Source organism: Sinocyclocheilus anshuiensis, unplaced genomic scaffold (genome assembly GCF_001515605.1).
Source record: "Sinocyclocheilus anshuiensis isolate Anshui unplaced genomic scaffold, SAMN03320099.WGS_v1.1 scaffold242, whole genome shotgun sequence".
Lineage (NCBI taxonomy): Eukaryota > Metazoa > Chordata > Actinopteri > Cypriniformes > Cyprinidae > Sinocyclocheilus > Sinocyclocheilus anshuiensis.
In genome coordinates this window covers 728,905-748,364 of record NW_015546053.1, presented here as the reverse complement: position 1 = coordinate 748,364, position 19,460 = coordinate 728,905, and the positions used below count along the sequence as shown (strand labels likewise).

Sequence of the window (19,460 nt, the reverse complement as noted above, 5' to 3'; positions counted from 1 at the left end):
CTATGATATAGTCACACCTGCAATGAGATACACCTCATCATATCACTGCATGGCACCTGTGGAATATTGTTTGTTCAGCTCAATCTCACAGGAAAATGTAACTATTTAATGAGGTGTGGTGATTTTGAATGAATTCTTAAGATGTGTGTACAAAAATGCACAATTGTTAGTATGAAAATACACATGAAGGTCCATCACTAAATATAACTGTCACTGGAGTGTAAGCAGATCAAATAAAATCAATGAGACCGTACATATTCATACACCACTATATATATATGAAAAATAATGTCATTAAGTAAATAACATTTACTTTCCATATCCATATACATAAAAAAACAACAAATCTTCAGTTAAGAATTTTAAGCCAAACCAACCAGCTTCAAGAGACAAATCCCAGTTGATTCAAAGCAAGAACAAAATTGCTGTAACTAAATCAACAATAATGGTACAATATAAAACTATACTTGACTAGTGTATCATAAAAGGACTCGATTATGTCATATGGGTGGTTAATTTTTCAGCTTGTTTCCATGGTAAAAGCAAGCTAAAATGCTAATAAAAATGCTAAAAAAAATGTTTTAAATGAATGCAATTTTACTTTTGAAAACGGTTTGGTTCCAGAAGAGCAAAGAACAAGCACAGTCTTTCTTTCAGCAGTGCTTTATTTCAGTTTAGTATGGCTTTCACCCACAAATGGCACAGTGTTTAACACTCTGGGGTCCGAGGGTGTTTTGGGGCCCTGGATAAGTTTTGACATGCCCTATGCTACCAATTACCGTACATCTATGAGAGCATCAAATTCATTGAGGGCAAATTTAGATTTCTTCCAACCAGAACCACAAAACAAGATGTCCAATGACACCTTGAGGAGAGCAGCTTTAAGATTACAATCATAATTTTCATATATTTTCAAACACAGACTTACTTCTGGATCTCGATCAGGGCTACAAAAAGCTGTTGTCATTGAAGAGAAAAAAAAAAGAAAATATATTATAAAAGATGTTTACATGCATGTCGGGCAGTGAATTAGCACATTCTCTGAGCTACACGACTGTCTGAAAATTAATTCATATTTATTATTAGCACAAGCTATATTATCTCAGATTGTATATTATAAATGAATAAAAAAAAAATAATCTAATTTAGTCAAATTAATATTCATCAAAAGCTGGTTATGACTGAAAAGTTTTAAAGGCACCGAAATAACAGCCTGTCAGAAAATATATAACTTAGATTTTATGACTTTGCACAGAGTTCATGTATTACAAACTATATAATTCAAGAGCTCAGCACTGAACTGACATGTAATCAATACGTCGTTCTCAAACCATTTTTTATTTTTTTTAACTTGAATTGATGAATTAATACTTGGTGCACATACATATTTATACAGAACTTAAATCACTGACACAATGTCAAAAAGTGCTCGTGTCAAATTAAATAGCAGACAAATCAAACTTATGTAAAGTAATTATATTTACTTTTCACAATTACAGTATTATAAATACAGTGCTGACCACAATCCAAGTGATTATTTACTTTAACATTATTCACAGTTGAATAGCAATTTCAGTAGTAATTAAGATCTGGCAATGATCTAACCATTTGAATGAAGTTTTGTTTGAATTTTAACATAACAGGGTTTGACAATCAGACTTTAGCTCAGTTGGGCAGTGGGATATTGAGAAACTAATTCTTGATAATCAATAATCTGTGAACAATGAGAGAAAAAATGACTCGAACAGAAATGGGATAGAAGGTATTCATAACATCTTGTACTCAATTCTCGGGAAAACGTGGGCTTTCTAAAGGATGATGGCAAACACGCTGTGAATGGAGGTAGGTTGAGTCACAGAAGTGTGCTGGGTTTCCATCTGGCGGTGAATCGCTGATTGTGTTTCAGTAGAAGTAATCGATTTCCTCGTTGGCCAGAACAATAGCGGTTCTGCAGGGAATGTAAACCTGAGAGAGTGGAACAGCCAAAGACAGAAAGAGATCAAAGGGACTCGGCATTTGTTTGAGGCAGTGTAGCACATTCTGAAACGATGCATAACATGAAAAAGTGTAAATGTCTAAAGTACTGTGGAATGTGAAAAAAGTTTCAAGTGAAAGTTAGACCACAGTTATTATTATTCATATTCATGGATTCACACAAATGTGCAGAATGGCTGTAAATAAATAAATAATAATAAAGTACATGGGGACGCAATGTGCAATTTATATGATTGAATTCATTATCATTAATTCAATACAAATAAACAATAAATATATTAATAAAAAAATTAAAGCAGAAAGAACAAAATGAGAAAGAGAAAACACTATTTTAAATATCATCAAAGACAAAAATAAGCCTTTACTACAATTGAGCTGTACATTAAAATGAATGAAAATGTTGAAAATGTGCAAATTTTGTAGAAATGTAATCTTTGTTGTTTCTTATGGTTTTTCAAAACTTTTTCAAGACTTAAATTACACATAAAACATGATGTAACCTAGTAAAAAAGTTATATTTTCCTTTATATTAATGCATGAAAGTGTGCACATATTAATAATTATTAAAAAAAATAATAATTTGTGTTCACGTTTTTTTATTTCCTTTTTTGTACAAAAATCACAAATTATTAATACCGTTATCATGTTTTTTTTTTATATAAAAAAGACCAAATTATCAAATTACACCTTGATACAGTCATAATGGTCTCCAGTGGTCCTCTCTATGATATAATTACATTTTTAATTTTTTCCTGCGTGCACTTTTTGCATACTGGTTGCGCATAACTTTAATTTGGAGGACAGACATTTTAGAAAAATTTAATAATATTTGACATTTTTGAATAATAACAAAAATTGCTTCTCTCCCTTTTTCAAAGAAATAACAAATGTTTATTCTTTAAAAAAAATGCCAATGAGACCTTTTTTTAATTCATTATGAAATCAGGTTGTATCACATTCACATGCTTCCCAACATATTGAATTAAACACATTCATCATAGAATAACCACTAGTTGCATGAATTGCATTGTAAATGTATTTTTGAATAAATAAATAGATCCTGATTAAAAAATACAAAATTTTAATAAAATATTTTTTTTCTAAAATACAGACGTGATATTGCATGACTTGCATTGTAAATATATGTTGCATTGTAAATGTTGCATTGATTCTCAAAAATTGCATTGTAAATGCATTTTTGAATTCTGGTTAAAAATAAAATCTTAAATTTATTATAAAACATTGTCCGAAAAAAAAAAAAGACATGAAATAGAGGTTATAATATTTTCTTTAATCTTAATCTTTTTGTTTTTCTTTTTACAAGTGCAGGTGGGCCCAACACATGATCTAACCTTTCCAACCCCATCCATTCTATTTCACAGAAACATGTTTCTCCTGCACTAAACCTCTACAGGAATGCAGGATATGTGTTCACACTGCAGTCGTGGATCCCTGACCCATGTCTGCAGCTCATCGAGCGTCGTTCCTCTGTAAGGAAGCCTCCCTCAGGGCTCACATCTCAATATCTCCTCAATATCCACACCTCAGAACATGTTTGCTCGCTCGACTCGCCTGCCGCAACACTGACAACCGACATCGGCGACTAATTAAACACACTCGGCGGGGAGAGACAGAACCGCAGCGCACCGCTGCCGAGAGACACCGCGAGAGTGAATCACCGCACCTGCCGAGACAAAAACTACCGCCGTGTGTCAACAACATTTACTTTCCCGAGCCGCGTAAAACAATGGTGACAAATAGCGGATTAATCGACTAACAAAGAACAGCAGAGGTCTCTAATGTCATTATCACAGCACGCCACACACATGCTGATTATTGCAACTAATGCAATATGAAGCTCATTAATAAAATGTGATCATTTCAAATTAGATTCTGGCTTTTGAATATAGACGTGTTTGATTAAACGTGCAGTCGAGAATGTGCAATGAGGATCAAAGGTTTGGACTCAAACTTAATTGAGATACAATTGGTATTAATTGCACTTGGATTAAAACTAGGATGCATAGTGTTGGGTCAGTGACATGATGCTTAACTATTCATTTATTCAGAAATATATTCAAAATTCAATTCATACATACACGCACTTCAAGCATATTCTGTTTTATGATTTATTTTGATATTTTTTGAAGGCATAGAGACACAAATGCACAACTGCCCCGATGAAGAAAAAAGCCTCATTAATTAAGTCATTAATAAATTAAAGTATTTTAAATGATATGTATTATTTAAATTATGTAGAGGTATTTTAGGCTACACTTTACAATAAGGTTCCATTTGTTATCATTAGTTAACATAAACTAACAATACAAATAGTTCTAAAGCATCTTAGTTAATGTTTATTAATACATTATTAAAATCAAATGTTGTATCTATTAATGTTATTTAATGGACCTGAGCTTACATGGACTAACAATGAACAGTTGTAATTTTATGAACTAATGTTAAATACAGAGTTCTGGCATGAAACTCTAGATGGCGCAGTCCGATAGGTCTAACTCAATCTGACCTAATGACATCATTATCACATGGCCCAGCTGATTGGTTCTCTCCTGTATCGGTAGCCAATGAGCTCGCTGCTCAACATTCAAATATATGACTAGTGCTTGCCGTAGCAGTCGCAGCTTGCTTCAGAAACCCTCCACCTTCCCCAGCTCCACCTGTATAGATCTGCTAAGAGGTGATTCATGTATGCTATATGGGGGTTATTTCATGTATGTTATATTTGTAGCAGCAAGTTTCGGTACTTGGTACTCAGCGTAGCAGATCTATTCCGCCAAGACCAAATACATTAACATTGTCATGTGCATTACCATGCCAATCCCTCAGAGAGTTGTCATGACAGAACTAAGATTAATACATACTGTAACAAATGTATTATTTATTGTTAGTTAATGCATAAAATATAGCAAACCAATGGAACCTTTTTGTAAAGTGTTACTGTATTTTAAAAATCCACATAGCAAAAACTAAAACTTAAAATTAAAATAAAAACCTAACATAGAAAAATTTAAAGGGAAAATGTATTAAATTCTATAATATATATATATATATATATACACACACACACAACATTCACGATATAATACTAATTAATTAATTGTTCACTGATCAGTTGCTCCATTTTTTTGCGTGCAACAGTTTAGCGCAAAAACTTGCAGATTCTTTAATAATCGCCATACAGCTAGTTTGTGCTAAATGTGCTCTACACCGTATTTAAAATGTCACTGTCATTCTTTTCAGCACTAAAGTGCAAATTAGGCTCATTATAGATGTGCTTTATTCGTACAATTCAGACCATTTTCCTGACGCAATTAACACCGCGCAACTGCCATCCATGAACAGCAGAGTTAAATTAAATTTTGATGGGAAATTCTGTGCAAACCATAGACGTTTTTCTTGAACCATTTCATTAGGGCACTTTGTGGTTGACGAATGTTGGATTGTTTTTATAGTTAATGTGATGAACTACATCTGTGGTTACTCTCTGATGCCTCTTAAATTTATATTTTGTTACATAATGTGACGACATTTAAGTCTCAAATCACAATTTGGTGCCACTTTATTCCAAATCGACTGTAAAATATTCAAAAAACACTTTTTGAAAATGACAGCATTTCAAGGCTTGTTGTAAGAGCTGGCAGGAGCCGTATAGCAGGTGTCTGAGGGCCTTGGTGGAACATGTGGTTAATTGTTCTTATTTTGCCGAGCCGCTTTCTGCTTCAAGGACAGCAAATCATTAGAACTTCTCTTTGTGATCAACATGAAAGAGAATTTGGAAAGTGAACGAAAGGTACGGGGCCGCCGTTTGATGCATAAACAAATTGAAGATGTACGAGAAAGTGGAATTCTGCCTTGAACAGTATCTTGTGCAATCGTGAATCACTTTCCCGCAGCGGGTTTGTGAGGTCCAGACTTTCAAGGAAGAATCAGAAGAGCCTTTGGGCACGACGCTCCAGCGGGCTGACGTTCTGGCGAGCCGGATCAGTGAACATCATGCGCAAAACAAGCTCGGTTCACGCGCCTCGGGGAGATGTCGGAGTCTTATGATGACCTTCTGAAGACGGGCACGTTGTGTAACCTTAAAACAAGAACTCTCCAAAACAATCCACTGCCTCTTTCTCCCCCTCAAATCCATGTTCACAGGTCTCGGCGAATACGCTCGCCGACTAAACTCTCACACACACACACCTGTCTCTTATCTTGGCCCTGCTTTTCAAGTGCTTCTTGACTGAAGCAGAGCAAGAAACTTCAGCTGGATACTGATTTATGGTGCGTGGACAGAGATTGAGGGCAGAAAATAAACACTTACACATCCAGCAGTAAGTAATTAAATCCATCAATTTGAGATAAAAAAGGCAACTAGTAGGGGAATGTTTGGAAGGCAGCGAACTGTCTTTTTAAAATGAAAATAAAACTAATTTAGTATGAGATGCTGGTAAATGATTGCCATGCAGGTGATGCTGAACTCAAAGATTGTTCATCAAAGCAGAAATAGAGGAAGCGGACAGAATACAATGGAGAGCTTATTTATTCAGCTTACAGATGATGTATAAATCTAAATTTTGAAAAATTGACACTTAAGACTGGTTTTGTGGTCCAGGGTCACATATGTGAAATCAATAACAGAGTCACTCAAATATCTGCATTGTATCAAAGCATGTAAATAAACATTACATTATATTGCTGAATATATATGCATTGTATATTAACTTTTAATATTTTTTGAGCTATTGCACAGCACTAAAAATTTAAAATTACATAATAAAATATATAAAATATAAAATAATATATAAATACAAAATATAAATATATATATATATAATATAAAATAATATAAATAATTATTAAAAATGTATTTAAAATATTTTATTTAAAAAAAGTAAAAAATGTGTGTGTCTGTGTGTGTGTGTGTGTGTGTGTGTGTATATATACAGGGTGCGATTTGTGAAAAAACCACAGGGGGGGATGCTTTTGAAAACCTTTTATGAAAGGTTCTTAATACTACGGAAACTGTAGGCTATTTAACGTGATCACAGTTTAATAAAAACATCGTACGTTAGGCCTATTAATTGTAATGATTTCATTTCCATGGTTATTCAAACAATGAATACATTATATAGAGAAAGCGAGCAAAGAACATAATGGAGCTTTTTGAAACTCCGAATCAGTTAAACCATTGCGTCGCAAAATGATTCACTGTTTTGAAGTGCTCCAATCGAAAGTATTAATTGTTTCGAAGCGCTCCAATCGGATCGCGTATCGCGAATCATTTCATTCAGATCGGGACTTCAAAGTGTGTATCTAGAATCATTTGATTCAGATCGGGACTTCAAAGTGTGTATCGAGAATCATTTGATTTAGATCGGGACTTCAAAGTGTGTATCGAGAATCATTTGATTTAGATCGGGACTTCAAAGTGTGTATCGAGAATCATTTGATTTAGATCGGGACTTCAAAGTGTGTATCGAGAATCATTTGATTTAGATCGGGACTTCAAAGTGTGTATCGAGAATCATTTGATTTAGATCGGGACTTCAAAGTGTGTATCGAGAATCATTTGATTAACTATATAATAAATAATATACTTTTAAAAATACTTTTTTACAAAAATCTGCTTAGAAAAAAGTAAACACTGGCCAGTTTTCTTCAGAGTGCAATGGAAAAGAGATTACAACATCTCTATATAAATTCTGTTATTTGTATGTAAATACAAATGTTTGTCAATCTGAACAGAACATGAACAACAATTTATTACAATTAAAATGTTTATGCTGATTTTTTTGCACCAAATAAATGTCTCCGTGTGAACAGGCCTTTACTCAACAAAATACGCCAACAAAGACTGTTCTTAAAGTAACAGTTCAACCAAAATTCTAAATTATGTCATTTAGCAACCTTATTTGACTTTCTTTCTTTGAACACAAAGAGACATTCATAGTTGAATGTCCAAATTGCTCAATTCCGTACAATGAAAGTGAATGGCCATGACATTTGCAAGATTTTAAAGGGATACTGACTTAAATTCAGTCTGTTCCTCTTACAAAGTTTTCAAAAATCTAGAATATTAGCACTCAAGTCATATTTATAATGTTTTAATCCCTTTTGGAGTTTGACAGCCCCTGTTTCCCATCCAGTTTCATTGTATGGAAAAGAACAGCTGGGATATTCTACATAACTTTTTTTTTTCTCATACGAAAGAAACAACATAGTTAAATCATAATAGTAAATGATTAAAGAATTTTCATAAAATCTCATAAGTATACTGTACCCTTAAATAGGACCACAAGCGGTATTTAAAGATTTGGCGTTGGGCTTTTTTGACTTGGACCATCACTCACATTTCCTTTAGAAAATGTAACATGTAGTTCACTACTGAAATCTCATTTCCAAATGATTCTTATAAACACTAAAAACTGTCTGGAGATCGTGGGAGTTTTCTTCAAAGACAAACTCTAAGAGCGAAAAACTTTGTAGGGTTCATTTAAAAGATAATAAACAATACAGAGCTGCAAATTATACAATCTATTACACGCTCAGAGATGTGTTGAACAACTAGAAAGTTCACTGCCGGACATTATTCATATTCTAATTGACTGAATTTCAAGTTTCTGACGGAGGAGAGCCAGGCAAGTCTTGTTAGCTCCAGAAAACCTCAAAAGGGGGCGATTCGCAGGCATTTCGTAATTAGCGCCTCATGAATATCATTGGAATTCAAACAATCCATTTCATATGCAAAACTTTAGGAAACAGACGTAAAAGCGCAGACGGCGCTCGCACCAAATTGATGCCGGGGGCAAGAAATTCATATTTGTTCATCATTGCAAAGTGAAAGGGTAGAATTTTCACTCGCTCGGCGCCTCCGCAGTCTGACTCCGCATGCGTCTCTTTAAGAGCGCGCCGAGTGTCAGCCTGCGCAACGCCTTCAGACGGCAAATGAGAGTTTATTGGAAACGGAGGTGGTGAGCTGATGGACCCATTAAAGAGAAGAAACAGAGAAGAGGGAGGAAAACTCGCGCCGACTTTGAAGCGGCGGCCTTTAAATAAATCATTGCGAAAAATTGCGCAGAAAGGGACCTTACCGTGGCACCTGCCAAATCTTATGCAGGTGTGTCAGCTCTGAGCTGCGGAAAAGACAAATATCAGAGAGAAATCGTCGCCAAATACCGCTCTGTTGTCTGTGCAAGTCTTGCTTTATTCCCTGCTGGGAATGCTACTGGTCGCACACTTGTTAAAATAAACTTTGTGTTTGGCAGAAAGTGGGTGGGAAGCGATATAGTGCTTTCTGAATTAATAAAGCGCTACAAAGAAAGAAAAAAGAGAATGTGTAATTTTGGGGGTTTAATTGATGAAGGCTGTCTTCATGCAGCTGGGGCGTCGAGAGGAGATAAAAGAGGAGGTTTTGCACAGGCTTGCGCAGAACCCGATGTACTTTACATGAGGGTGAAAGTACAGTTAAAAATATAAGCTATAGGAATGTGCTGCAAACGATGCACTTTAAAAATCGAACAACTCTGAGCAACTACTAAAAAGAAGCCCTGTATCATTAGGATCCACAAGACCCAAGACGCAGTGTTGTGTTCAGAAATAGCTACTGTGTGCAACTGAATGCATTTATTATATATATATATATATATATATATATTACTGAAGGCAGTGAAATTGTCCAAACGCTGCTTTGATAACTGTAGCATGTGTCTGTAGAGAGGATGAATTTAAAGATGAATTTAAGATGGGGATTAAACATGAAAACTCTCTCTATAAATTATTTCAGCCACTTTAAAAGCACTACATCTTAAGCATTAGTGATATTTTATTATTTATATACTATTATAGTATTTAGTTATATTTTGAATACATTTTCATTTTCAATTTCATTTTAATGTTAGTATAAGTTATAGCAATTTTGTTACGGGTTTTTGACATGTTATTTATTTAATTAGTTTTAATAGAGTTTTAGTACTTCAAGTTAAACTAAATTTCAGTTTGTTGCCAGCACAACATGTTCATTTAAGTTTCTTAAAGTCTATGTATGTGTTTCATGTAACATTTTACATTTTTTTTATATTTAATTTTTTAATAGTTTTTGCTGCTTTATATGACTAAATGACTTAATGTAAATGTAAATAATTTAATAAAATAAAAACAAACAAACAGACAAACAAATAAATGTATTTAATAATAAAAAATAAAAAATAAACTTTTAAGAAACAAACTCTAGTAGACTTCACAAAATGATTTGGTTGTTAGATGTCCTAAATTAATGTAACTAAAGGAAGCATATACAGTATATCTAATATATAAACAACAAAATATGACAATTAAAATGCTTTTATCTCTGACATCATAAAATGAGGCTATTCTTGCTGTATCTTGCCGTTTAAGACCATAAAATGCTGATTCTTTGGAGAGATTTGGATGTGCATTAAATGGATCAATATAAATTCAGACTTATATATAACTATCAATTTCACAGAGTGCGGGTCATGTCAATTCAACTTCAGAACCACAACATAAACCTGTCTACTAGTTAGTAATCATATTCATATGCAGTGAGAAGATTAAATCTCAATACAATACTTTAACACAACTATATTTTCTGCATGAAGTAAGCAGCACTAATAAGTAAAGCTCCAGCACTTACTGTATCCTTGACACTATGAATATCAATGTATAAAAAAATTAAACCATCACGAAGTCAATGTTTCTGAATTATGCATTTAGCTCAATTTCGCTGCTCTTTTCTGTCAAAGGCCTTGAGATCTCTTCAACCCCTGAGGTCTTCTAGAGTAAGTTCTGCAAGTTTAATAGTATGAAAATAATACAGTTCATAAATAATGCAGCTTTAATAGATGCCTGTTACAGTATCGGAGCACCTGCTACTGTATCAGTTAGAACATGATGACTGCGAACAAAAGTAATTTAAGACTCACATGTGGCTTGTGCAGGAGCATTTCATTGGTTGGACCTATTGAACGAACCCACCCTTTCACTCAATGAGTCAGTGTTTAGAAATTGAATGAGACTTGGACCAGCACAAGACCTGTTGTTTGTGTTTGAACATTTTTAGTAAATCTATAGACAATTAATAATGAGACTTGATTCAGTTGACTCAGTTAATGAAACAGTAGAGTAAATGATTCAATGACTCACTCATTACCAGTGTTATTTTAGTATCATTGAGATACCATTATAGTTTTTACTAATATCATGAATTAGATTTCTAAAGTTTTAGTATATTTGTTTTTAGTCATTTTTAAGTATTTGTACATTTTTGCAATTTTGTGTTTTTGTCATTTTTATTATTTTTAATGTTTCGATAATTTTACACATTTAATTTCCAGTTTTAATTTTAGTTATTTTTAATTTCTGTAATGAAAATGAGAAATGTTTCTCTGCGGCAACTAGCTAAAAAAAAGATTTACATTTTTTGTTTTTTTAGTTAAAGTTTTTATGGTTTTAACTAATAACCCTGCTAATAACAAAAGATAATTTTACACATTTTATTTCAGTTTTAGTATTTAGTATTTTAGTATTGTTAGTTAAAGTAAATGAAATTGAGAAATGTTTCTCTGGCAACAAGCTAAAAAAAAAAAAAAGTTTACGTTTTTTATGTTTTTTAGTTAAAAGTTTTTATGGTTTTAGCTAATAACCCTGCTATTAACATATGACAAGTAAATTATTACCTACTGACCGATATAACCTGCAGTAAGAGTCACTCAACAAATCAGGGAACAATTTTGCATAAAAAAATACAATAAAATAAAATAAAGATTTATTTTTGTAAACTAGTTTAAAAGATTTGAGTTTCTGAAATGAATCAAAATCCCCATTCCTAGTGTGTAAGTACCTATATAATTTTCTGTGTCTATATGATCTTTGTATTCTTTGTAGGGAAAAAGCAGCATGAACATTCTTCAAAATATCTTCTTTTGTGCTCCACAGAAGAAAGTCAACAACATGAGTGTGGATATATTGTATTCATGAATTCAGTCTATTAATTTGGTCCCAAGCAGTCATGCAACTAAGCAAACCTAAGAAAACAAACGTCAGTTATGCAAATCTTTATTTTGCCACCTTTTACCTACAAGCTCAAGATTGGTCCACACGCTCTGCTTAACAATTACTAAATTATGTTGACAACAGGACAAGTCAGCAAAACGGAAAGTTTGCTTTTGAATTTTTATGGATCTTATTAAATTGTCAGCAGGCCCTTAGGTAAAGAGATGAGGGGGATGACAGAGAAAATATGAGAAAAATAGGGGAGTGTTCGGAAGCGAGGGAGGAATGAAGACTTGCATCACGAGCTACGGCCTGAAATGGGGGTTTTAAATTTCACGCTATGCATTTAATTTCAATAAGGCCTCTGGAAAGAAAATACACAATATGACAGCTGGAACCCAAGAGATAGAAGAACTTATCTGATGGAGACACGTGACTCACTAGATTAATTGAACTATGACTACTATAGATAGTGTTGCACTTGACTCCTGTTTATTACTGCTCTGGTAAAGAGCCTAATGCATAAAAGGAGCCCAAAGGAACATAATATAGCGACTGCATGGTTTCAAATGTGTACATGCATAACTTGAGTAATGCATGGTTTAAAATGTTGTACATTGCTCCAGTTCAATCACAAAGTCTTGCCTTGAGCTTCAATGAAAGCTCTTTCAGTTTTCAAACAGAGAAGGCATTTTGTATGCTAATGCAGGAAACTAAAACAATACAAAGGAGAACATTTCTCTCAGGATGCACTGTGGCACAAAGCTTTCCAGGTTTAGAAATGACACTTAAAGGAATAATTCACCCCCAAAATTAAAATTTGATTAAATGTATTACCCCTCAGACCATCTAAGATGTATATGAGTTTATTTCTTCATCGGAACAGATTGGGAGAAATGTAGCATTACTTCAATGGGATCTTCAAGCAGTGAATGGGTGCCGTCAGAATGAGAGTCCAAACAGCTGATAAAAACCTCACAATAATGCACAAGTAATCCACACATCTCAAGTCCATCAACTAACACCTTGTGAAGCGAAAAGCTCAATGTTTGTAAGAAACAAATCCATCATTAAAACGTTTTAAACTGTTGCTTTCAGCTATTGCTTTCTCCTATGGAAAAGTCATCTCGTCTGAATCAGGAGAGAAATATGCACCGTTTACAAATGGAAACAGTCCAAAACAGATATAAAACAAAACAAATATGCTGGTGGATTTTGATGATTGAGGACAAAATGGATTGGACTTTTTCACTAAAGAAAGTGTTGTTATAGATTATAGACTTGTTTTTTGTTTGTTTGTTTTTGTACCAGAAGGGATTGTTTAAAGTATTCTGTTACACCAAATACACAAAATAATGATCTTTAAAATAGCATCATATGACCCCTTTAATAATGAATTTGATCTTACAGACATGCAGCTTTTTGTTTCACAAGATGTTAAATGAGGGTCTGGAGCCATTTGGATTACTTGTGGATTATTGTGATGTTTTTTTATCAGCTGTTTGGGACTCTCATTCTGACGGCACCCATTCACTGCAGAGGATCCATTCGTGAGCAAGAGATTTAATGTTACATTTCTCCAAATCTGTTCTTATGAAGAAAAAACTCTTTACATCTAGGACAGAGGATAAGTACATTTTCAGCAAATGTTCTTTTTTTGGGTGAACTATTCCTTTAAAAATCTCATATATCCAGGTTTTTCATGATAGATGTTGTGGGTTGATTTATAATAAGAACCATCTTGATTTTTAGCTGTTTTGGCTTATTTTAAATAATTTAAAGTCATCTTAAGGCCACCTTAGAACTTTGCCGAGGCCCCTGGCTTCTAATTAAGAACCACTAGTGTAAATGTCTATTTATGTCATTAATATTAATCAAACAACTGTATTAAGAAGAAGAAAAAAGAAGAAACTGTACATATTTTAATTATAGACTTGCTTTTTAGTCAAACTCCAACAGCATCAATATTCATTTATTTGATCTACGAATCATGTAGTGGAGAATACACTCTTAAAAATAAAGGTGCTTCACGATGCCATAGAAGAACCTTTTTGTCTAAATGGTTCCATAAAGAACCTTTAACATCTGAAGAACCTTTCGGTTTCACAAAAGGTTCTTTGTGGCGAAAGAAGGTTCTTCAGATTATAAAAAGGTAAGAAAGAAATGGTTCTTTAAAGAACCTTTGACTAAATGGTTCTTTCTGGAACCAAAAATGGTTCTTCTATGGCATCGCTTGAAGAACCTTTTGAAGCACCTTTATTTTTAAGAGTGTACGTCAATTATTTAGGTAGGGTTGTTTTACATTTAATTTCTGTGAATGTTTACTTGAACACCTGATACAGTACTGCTGTTAGATACCGGAACACCACTGTTTACTTCATTTGCATCTTTGTTCTGTTGTATTAATTTGATCCCGTTCTTGTAATGTGATTCTTGAATCTTTATTTGATTACTGAACTTCTAATTAAATGAGAAGTTGTTTACTCGTTTTTAATTACTTGGGCAATTTTAAAGGCAACGTTCCATTACTTTAATTTAATTTGTATATATTTATATTAATATAATTAAAGTGTGAGTTTAATACCATAATAGCTTTTCCTGTGGTATTAAAATTGGTATTGAGAAATTTAAGTGGTATTGTTTTCAATGTGCTCTAATAGCACTCTGAGCTCCATTAAACAAATATCCTCGCATATTTTCCACCACAATCAGCACAGACAAAGAAAAACAGACTCTGTTGGCATATGAATGTTGTATGTTGCTATATGTTTATGGTAACAAATAGTATAGTTTGCTTACCAATATAGAGTTGGGCAGATTGTTGAATTCCATTGGTTCAGTGAAGAACTCAGTGTTGTGGTCCAGTCTGCCATGACCTCCATACTGGATTTCATCCGAGTCCAGTTTGATCTTATATCTGGAGAACAGTGTGGTTAAGGAACCCAAAGAGATACTGGAGACACAACTTATGAGAAGGAGAAGATAAATAAGTCACATTACAGTAACTATACTCTTTTCTTTCTTTATATGATTTCGATGGACAAAGTATCAACTGAGGGATCAAATAAACATATGGATCCATCGATCCACCAAAATGCTTGGATATGATGCTCTTAAAGTTACTTTCTGTTATTATTTACCCAAAACAAGCCATGGTGTCCACTGGATGTGAACTGGTTGTCCACTTTCTAGAGACGCTCTTCAGCTCATCAGAATGCAGAGCTGCACTGCAAGTCAACAGCACTGATTGCTTTGAGCTCCTCCGAGACAATGACACACATTTGTCCCATATAAACACGCACGCCAAAACCGATGAGCCACCACATCAACAATTCCAGGCAGAATTATTTATCCATTTCAAAATATTAATAATGTATTCCATCAAAAAATGTTTCAAACAACACGAAACGTGCACTCACACAATTTCACTCTGTCTGTGCTACCCTGACTAAATTAAATATTAAAAAAAGTAATTGCGTAGACTCATGACCGGAATAAGAAATATCTTTGACAGAGAGCATAAAAGAATAATGAAGACACATTTAGTGAAAACTGGAAATCTATTTCATGCTTTGTGTTTTAAGTTTTAAGTTATGCACCCCCCAAAAATGGAAAGATGCCTTGAAAATTTAAGGTGCTGAGCTTGCTGAACATCTGGACTGCCTCATATATTTCCATTATAAGTGCATTAATGCTGAAATGATCTGTGCTAACTGACAGCATGTCACAGATGCTGTTGATAGAGCTAAAGTTAAATCGAATCATTATTTAAAAAGACAACATAAAACAATTTAACTTCCATAAAGTGTCATTTTTCCAAGTGAAACTATATTAAGTGGAAAATAATGTAGGATATTATTAGGAGTACTTTCCTTTGCAAACGTGTACAAAAAAGGCCATCACAAAAGAAAGTCTGCAAAAGGACTGCAGTTAAGTTACCGCATTTAATTAAAACTGATGAGTTGTGCACAGTAAGATCAGGGACATTTATTAAGATAAATAGTAAAAAAATAAATAAAAAATAAATAGATCAGGGACATTTATTAAGATAAAGAGTCAAATTTAAGAGTCAATTTCATGTTTTCTTTTCTTCCTTTTTAACATCTTTTTTTTTTAAATAATGCTAACAAAAGACGTGATTCTCAACTGGGGAAGCAGGGAAAACAACCAGTTATTATTCATACAATCAGCCATAGTTAAATCAATAGTTATTTAAAATAAATATACTTAATTTTTGAAAAAGGGAGTAAACACTTTTTAATAAAACTAAATTATTGTGCAGCAGGCAATGTAGTTAATGGAAATATTATTATACAATATTATATAAAATGTAATTTTTTTTATTATTTATATGCACAACGACAACAATTAACATTTATTATTTTTAATAATAATAATAATAATAATAAAAACAAAATAAAACAAATTATTATTATTATTATTATTATCAATATTTGTCCTTTAGGAAACTTCTGCTTGCTTTTGGTACTGTTGGATCGCCATAATAAGGGTCCTGAAGTAAAACCAGTTCAGAACCACTGCTACATATTTTACCATATGTGTCTTCAAATCTTCAGAAAGCAAAATATAAAACGTTTTAGTTATGTGACACGTAAAAAAAGAGCTGTGACTTTTGCCATTTAATTGTCATGCAAATATACAGTTTTCACCCTCGAAGTGTAAGTAAACAAATGTATTCCTGTGGCACAAGGAAGGAAAAGATGGAGAAGCTGGAGTCCCCAGTCTCTCCACTCCTGCTCTCCATTTCTGTTTACCTTGGCCTCTCAGGGGTTTAAACAGTTGTGAGTTGTAACAAACATGCAGACAGGCGTCTAATTGGCTGCTTGAATAATCACCTCCTATCCCCATGGGCTAGCGGTGGGTCTTCGTGTTATCCTCAAACGCTCTCTTACTCTGCCCCGGAGCTGGAGCACACTTGGCTTTTACTGCCAGCTTGCTGGCTTTGATAGCGATGATTAAAAAGAAGTGTTGCTTGGCGTATTGTTCCTGCTGAGGATGACGACAGATGCCCCCTCCCGACCCTACTCCCCCATACTCCTATTTGCATTGAATTCTCTCACTGATAGAACAAACTTCCTTTGTTATGGATATTTCTGAGATGTTATCGGGAAGAGAGTGAGAAAAACAAAATGATCTGATGCCTTCTTTTTTCTCAGAGAGAATTAATGGGGGCTTCATATAAGTTGCTTACTGTCAGGATTTATATAAAAAGTAACTAAAACATTTTGACGTTTGCATCACATAACTAGCTGCATATGGGTTATCTGAAGTAAACTTGCTCGGTAGCTCACCCGGTACAGCACTGGGTTACACTTTATATTAAGATGTCCTTGTTACAGTGTAATTATACATTTAAAGGTGCAATAGGTGATTGTCTTCAGAAACAATTTTTGTTATGCTGGTTGAAAGTCTCTTCACATCCCGATAGCAATTATTAAGTTAAGTGGTCTAAATGTATTTGTCTGTATTTATATATTCTGTGGCAGGTGTGTGGAAGGCGTAGGACCAAGAAATGTGGTCCGAGCGTTTTAATATGCCTTCCTACCTGCCTGTCAACGTATGTATTAGCATACCTCTGAGCACCCTGTTCGCGCAGACAGGATACGTCATCAGCGCGTTTACGCACGCTGTGCAGACAGAGCGAGGATGGTAGGCAAACATCAACAACCCGATCTTTCTTCCTGGTATTGTAGTACTTTTAAAGATTTCTCACTGGTGAATGACACATGATGTAGCCCAGCGTTTAATCTGGTCCTCGCGCCAGCTCGTTAGAAGTGAGTTACGTGCATGAACTGTGTTCCGATCGATATGATCCCTACACAGTGTTCATTGCTCCCTACTCCCTGAGCAGGGGAAATCCGTTGAAGTTTACTTCACTTCAGAACATGGGCTGGAATTGGGAACCGCTGATGTAGCCTATTGTAGTAATGTTGTCTCTGGTCTGTGAGTGTAAATGCGTTCAGGGGGCGTGGCTTTGGACGGCGATTGCAGGGAGGGTGGGACGTTCGCTTTCAGTGCTATCAGGCTAAAGTTAGCATTTTCCAAGATCTCCTATTGTACCTTTAAGTACTGAGTAATATGAATTAACTACATACACTTACTATGTGGTTTGGGTTATAGGATTAGGGTTTGGGTTAGGTTTACTTGCATGTAATTATGCATAATTAAGTGCTATTATAATAGTAAGTATATGTAACATGTAACAAGGACACCTTAAAATAAAGTGTTACCCAGCACTGCACTCGCAATAACAAGTACTCAAGTACGAGTCCTGTGAAAGGTGTGTTTTTATTAGTGCTGTCAAACGATTAATCGTGATGAATAGCATTCAAAATAACAGTTTTTGCTTATATAATATATGTATGTTTACTGTGTATATTTATTATGTATATATATAAATACACACACATATAGTTATATTTACTGTAAAAAATATAATACAATATTTACATGTATATACATTTATACAGTCGTGGTCAGAATTATTGGCACCCTTGGTAAATATGATCAAAGAAGGCTGTGAAAATAAATCTGCATTGTTAATCATTTTGATCTTTTATTTTTAAAAAATCACAAATATCTAACCTTTCATTGAACTAAAACAATTCAAAATGGGGGAAAATCTCATGTTTTTCTCAAATACACGTTGGACACAATTATTGGCACCCCATAAATTCTTATGAGTAAAATATCTGTGAAGTATATTCCCATTCATATTTACAATTTTGAGCATACCAGGCTGATTATGAACATGCAATTATCTAGCCATGGCTTCCTGTTTCACAGGAATATAAATAGGAGGGAAAACGTCCTAATGCACGGTGAGGAGGAGAGTTTGAGTGGCTAAAGACTCTCCAAGGACCACAGCTGGAGAATTGCAGAAAGTAGTTGAGTCTCGGGGTCAGAAAACCTTAAAAAAAAAATAATAAAAAAATCAAACAGCACCTACACCACATGTTGTTTGGGAGGGTTTCAAGAACAAAAAAAATCAAGAAAAGAAAATGCTCTCATCCAAAAACAAACTCCAGCATATTCAGTTATCAGACACGACTGGAACTATAAAATGGGACTGGCTTCTATGGTCAGATGTAACTAAAAATTTGCTTTTTAGCAACAAACACTCAAGATGGGGTTTGGTGCACACAGGGATAAAAAGTACCCCATGTGTACAATGAAATATACTGCTGTATTTTTAATGTTGTGGGCCTATATTTCTGCTGGAGGTCCTGGACATCTTGTTTAGATACATGGCATCTTTGATTCTATCAAATACCAACAGATAAAAAATCTAAAAGTGACCGACTCTGTTAGCAACCTTATAATGGGCCATGTTTGGATCTTCCAACCGGACAATAATCCAAAAACAAACCTCAAAAACACCACAAAAATGGGTCACTGAGCACAAAACCAAGCTTCTGCTATGG

At 34.1% G+C, this 19,460-nt stretch overlaps 1 protein-coding gene across 1 annotated transcript in view; it reads right to left on the bottom strand.

The window, feature by feature from the left end:
• Positions 1–659: 659 nt before the first annotated feature.
• The window catches only part of LOC107699207 (1,4-alpha-glucan-branching enzyme-like), a 191,200-nt gene continuing 172,399 nt past the window's right edge, over positions 660–19,460 (bottom strand). The window contains exons 20-21 of the mRNA XM_016500404.1: positions 14,815–14,932; positions 660–1,965 (exon numbers count right to left, since the gene is read on the bottom strand). Coding sequence (XP_016355890.1) covers positions 1,903–1,965; positions 14,815–14,932 — 181 coding nt within the window. The 3' untranslated portion in view covers positions 660–1,902. The remainder of the gene's footprint in view (positions 1,966–14,814; positions 14,933–19,460) is intronic.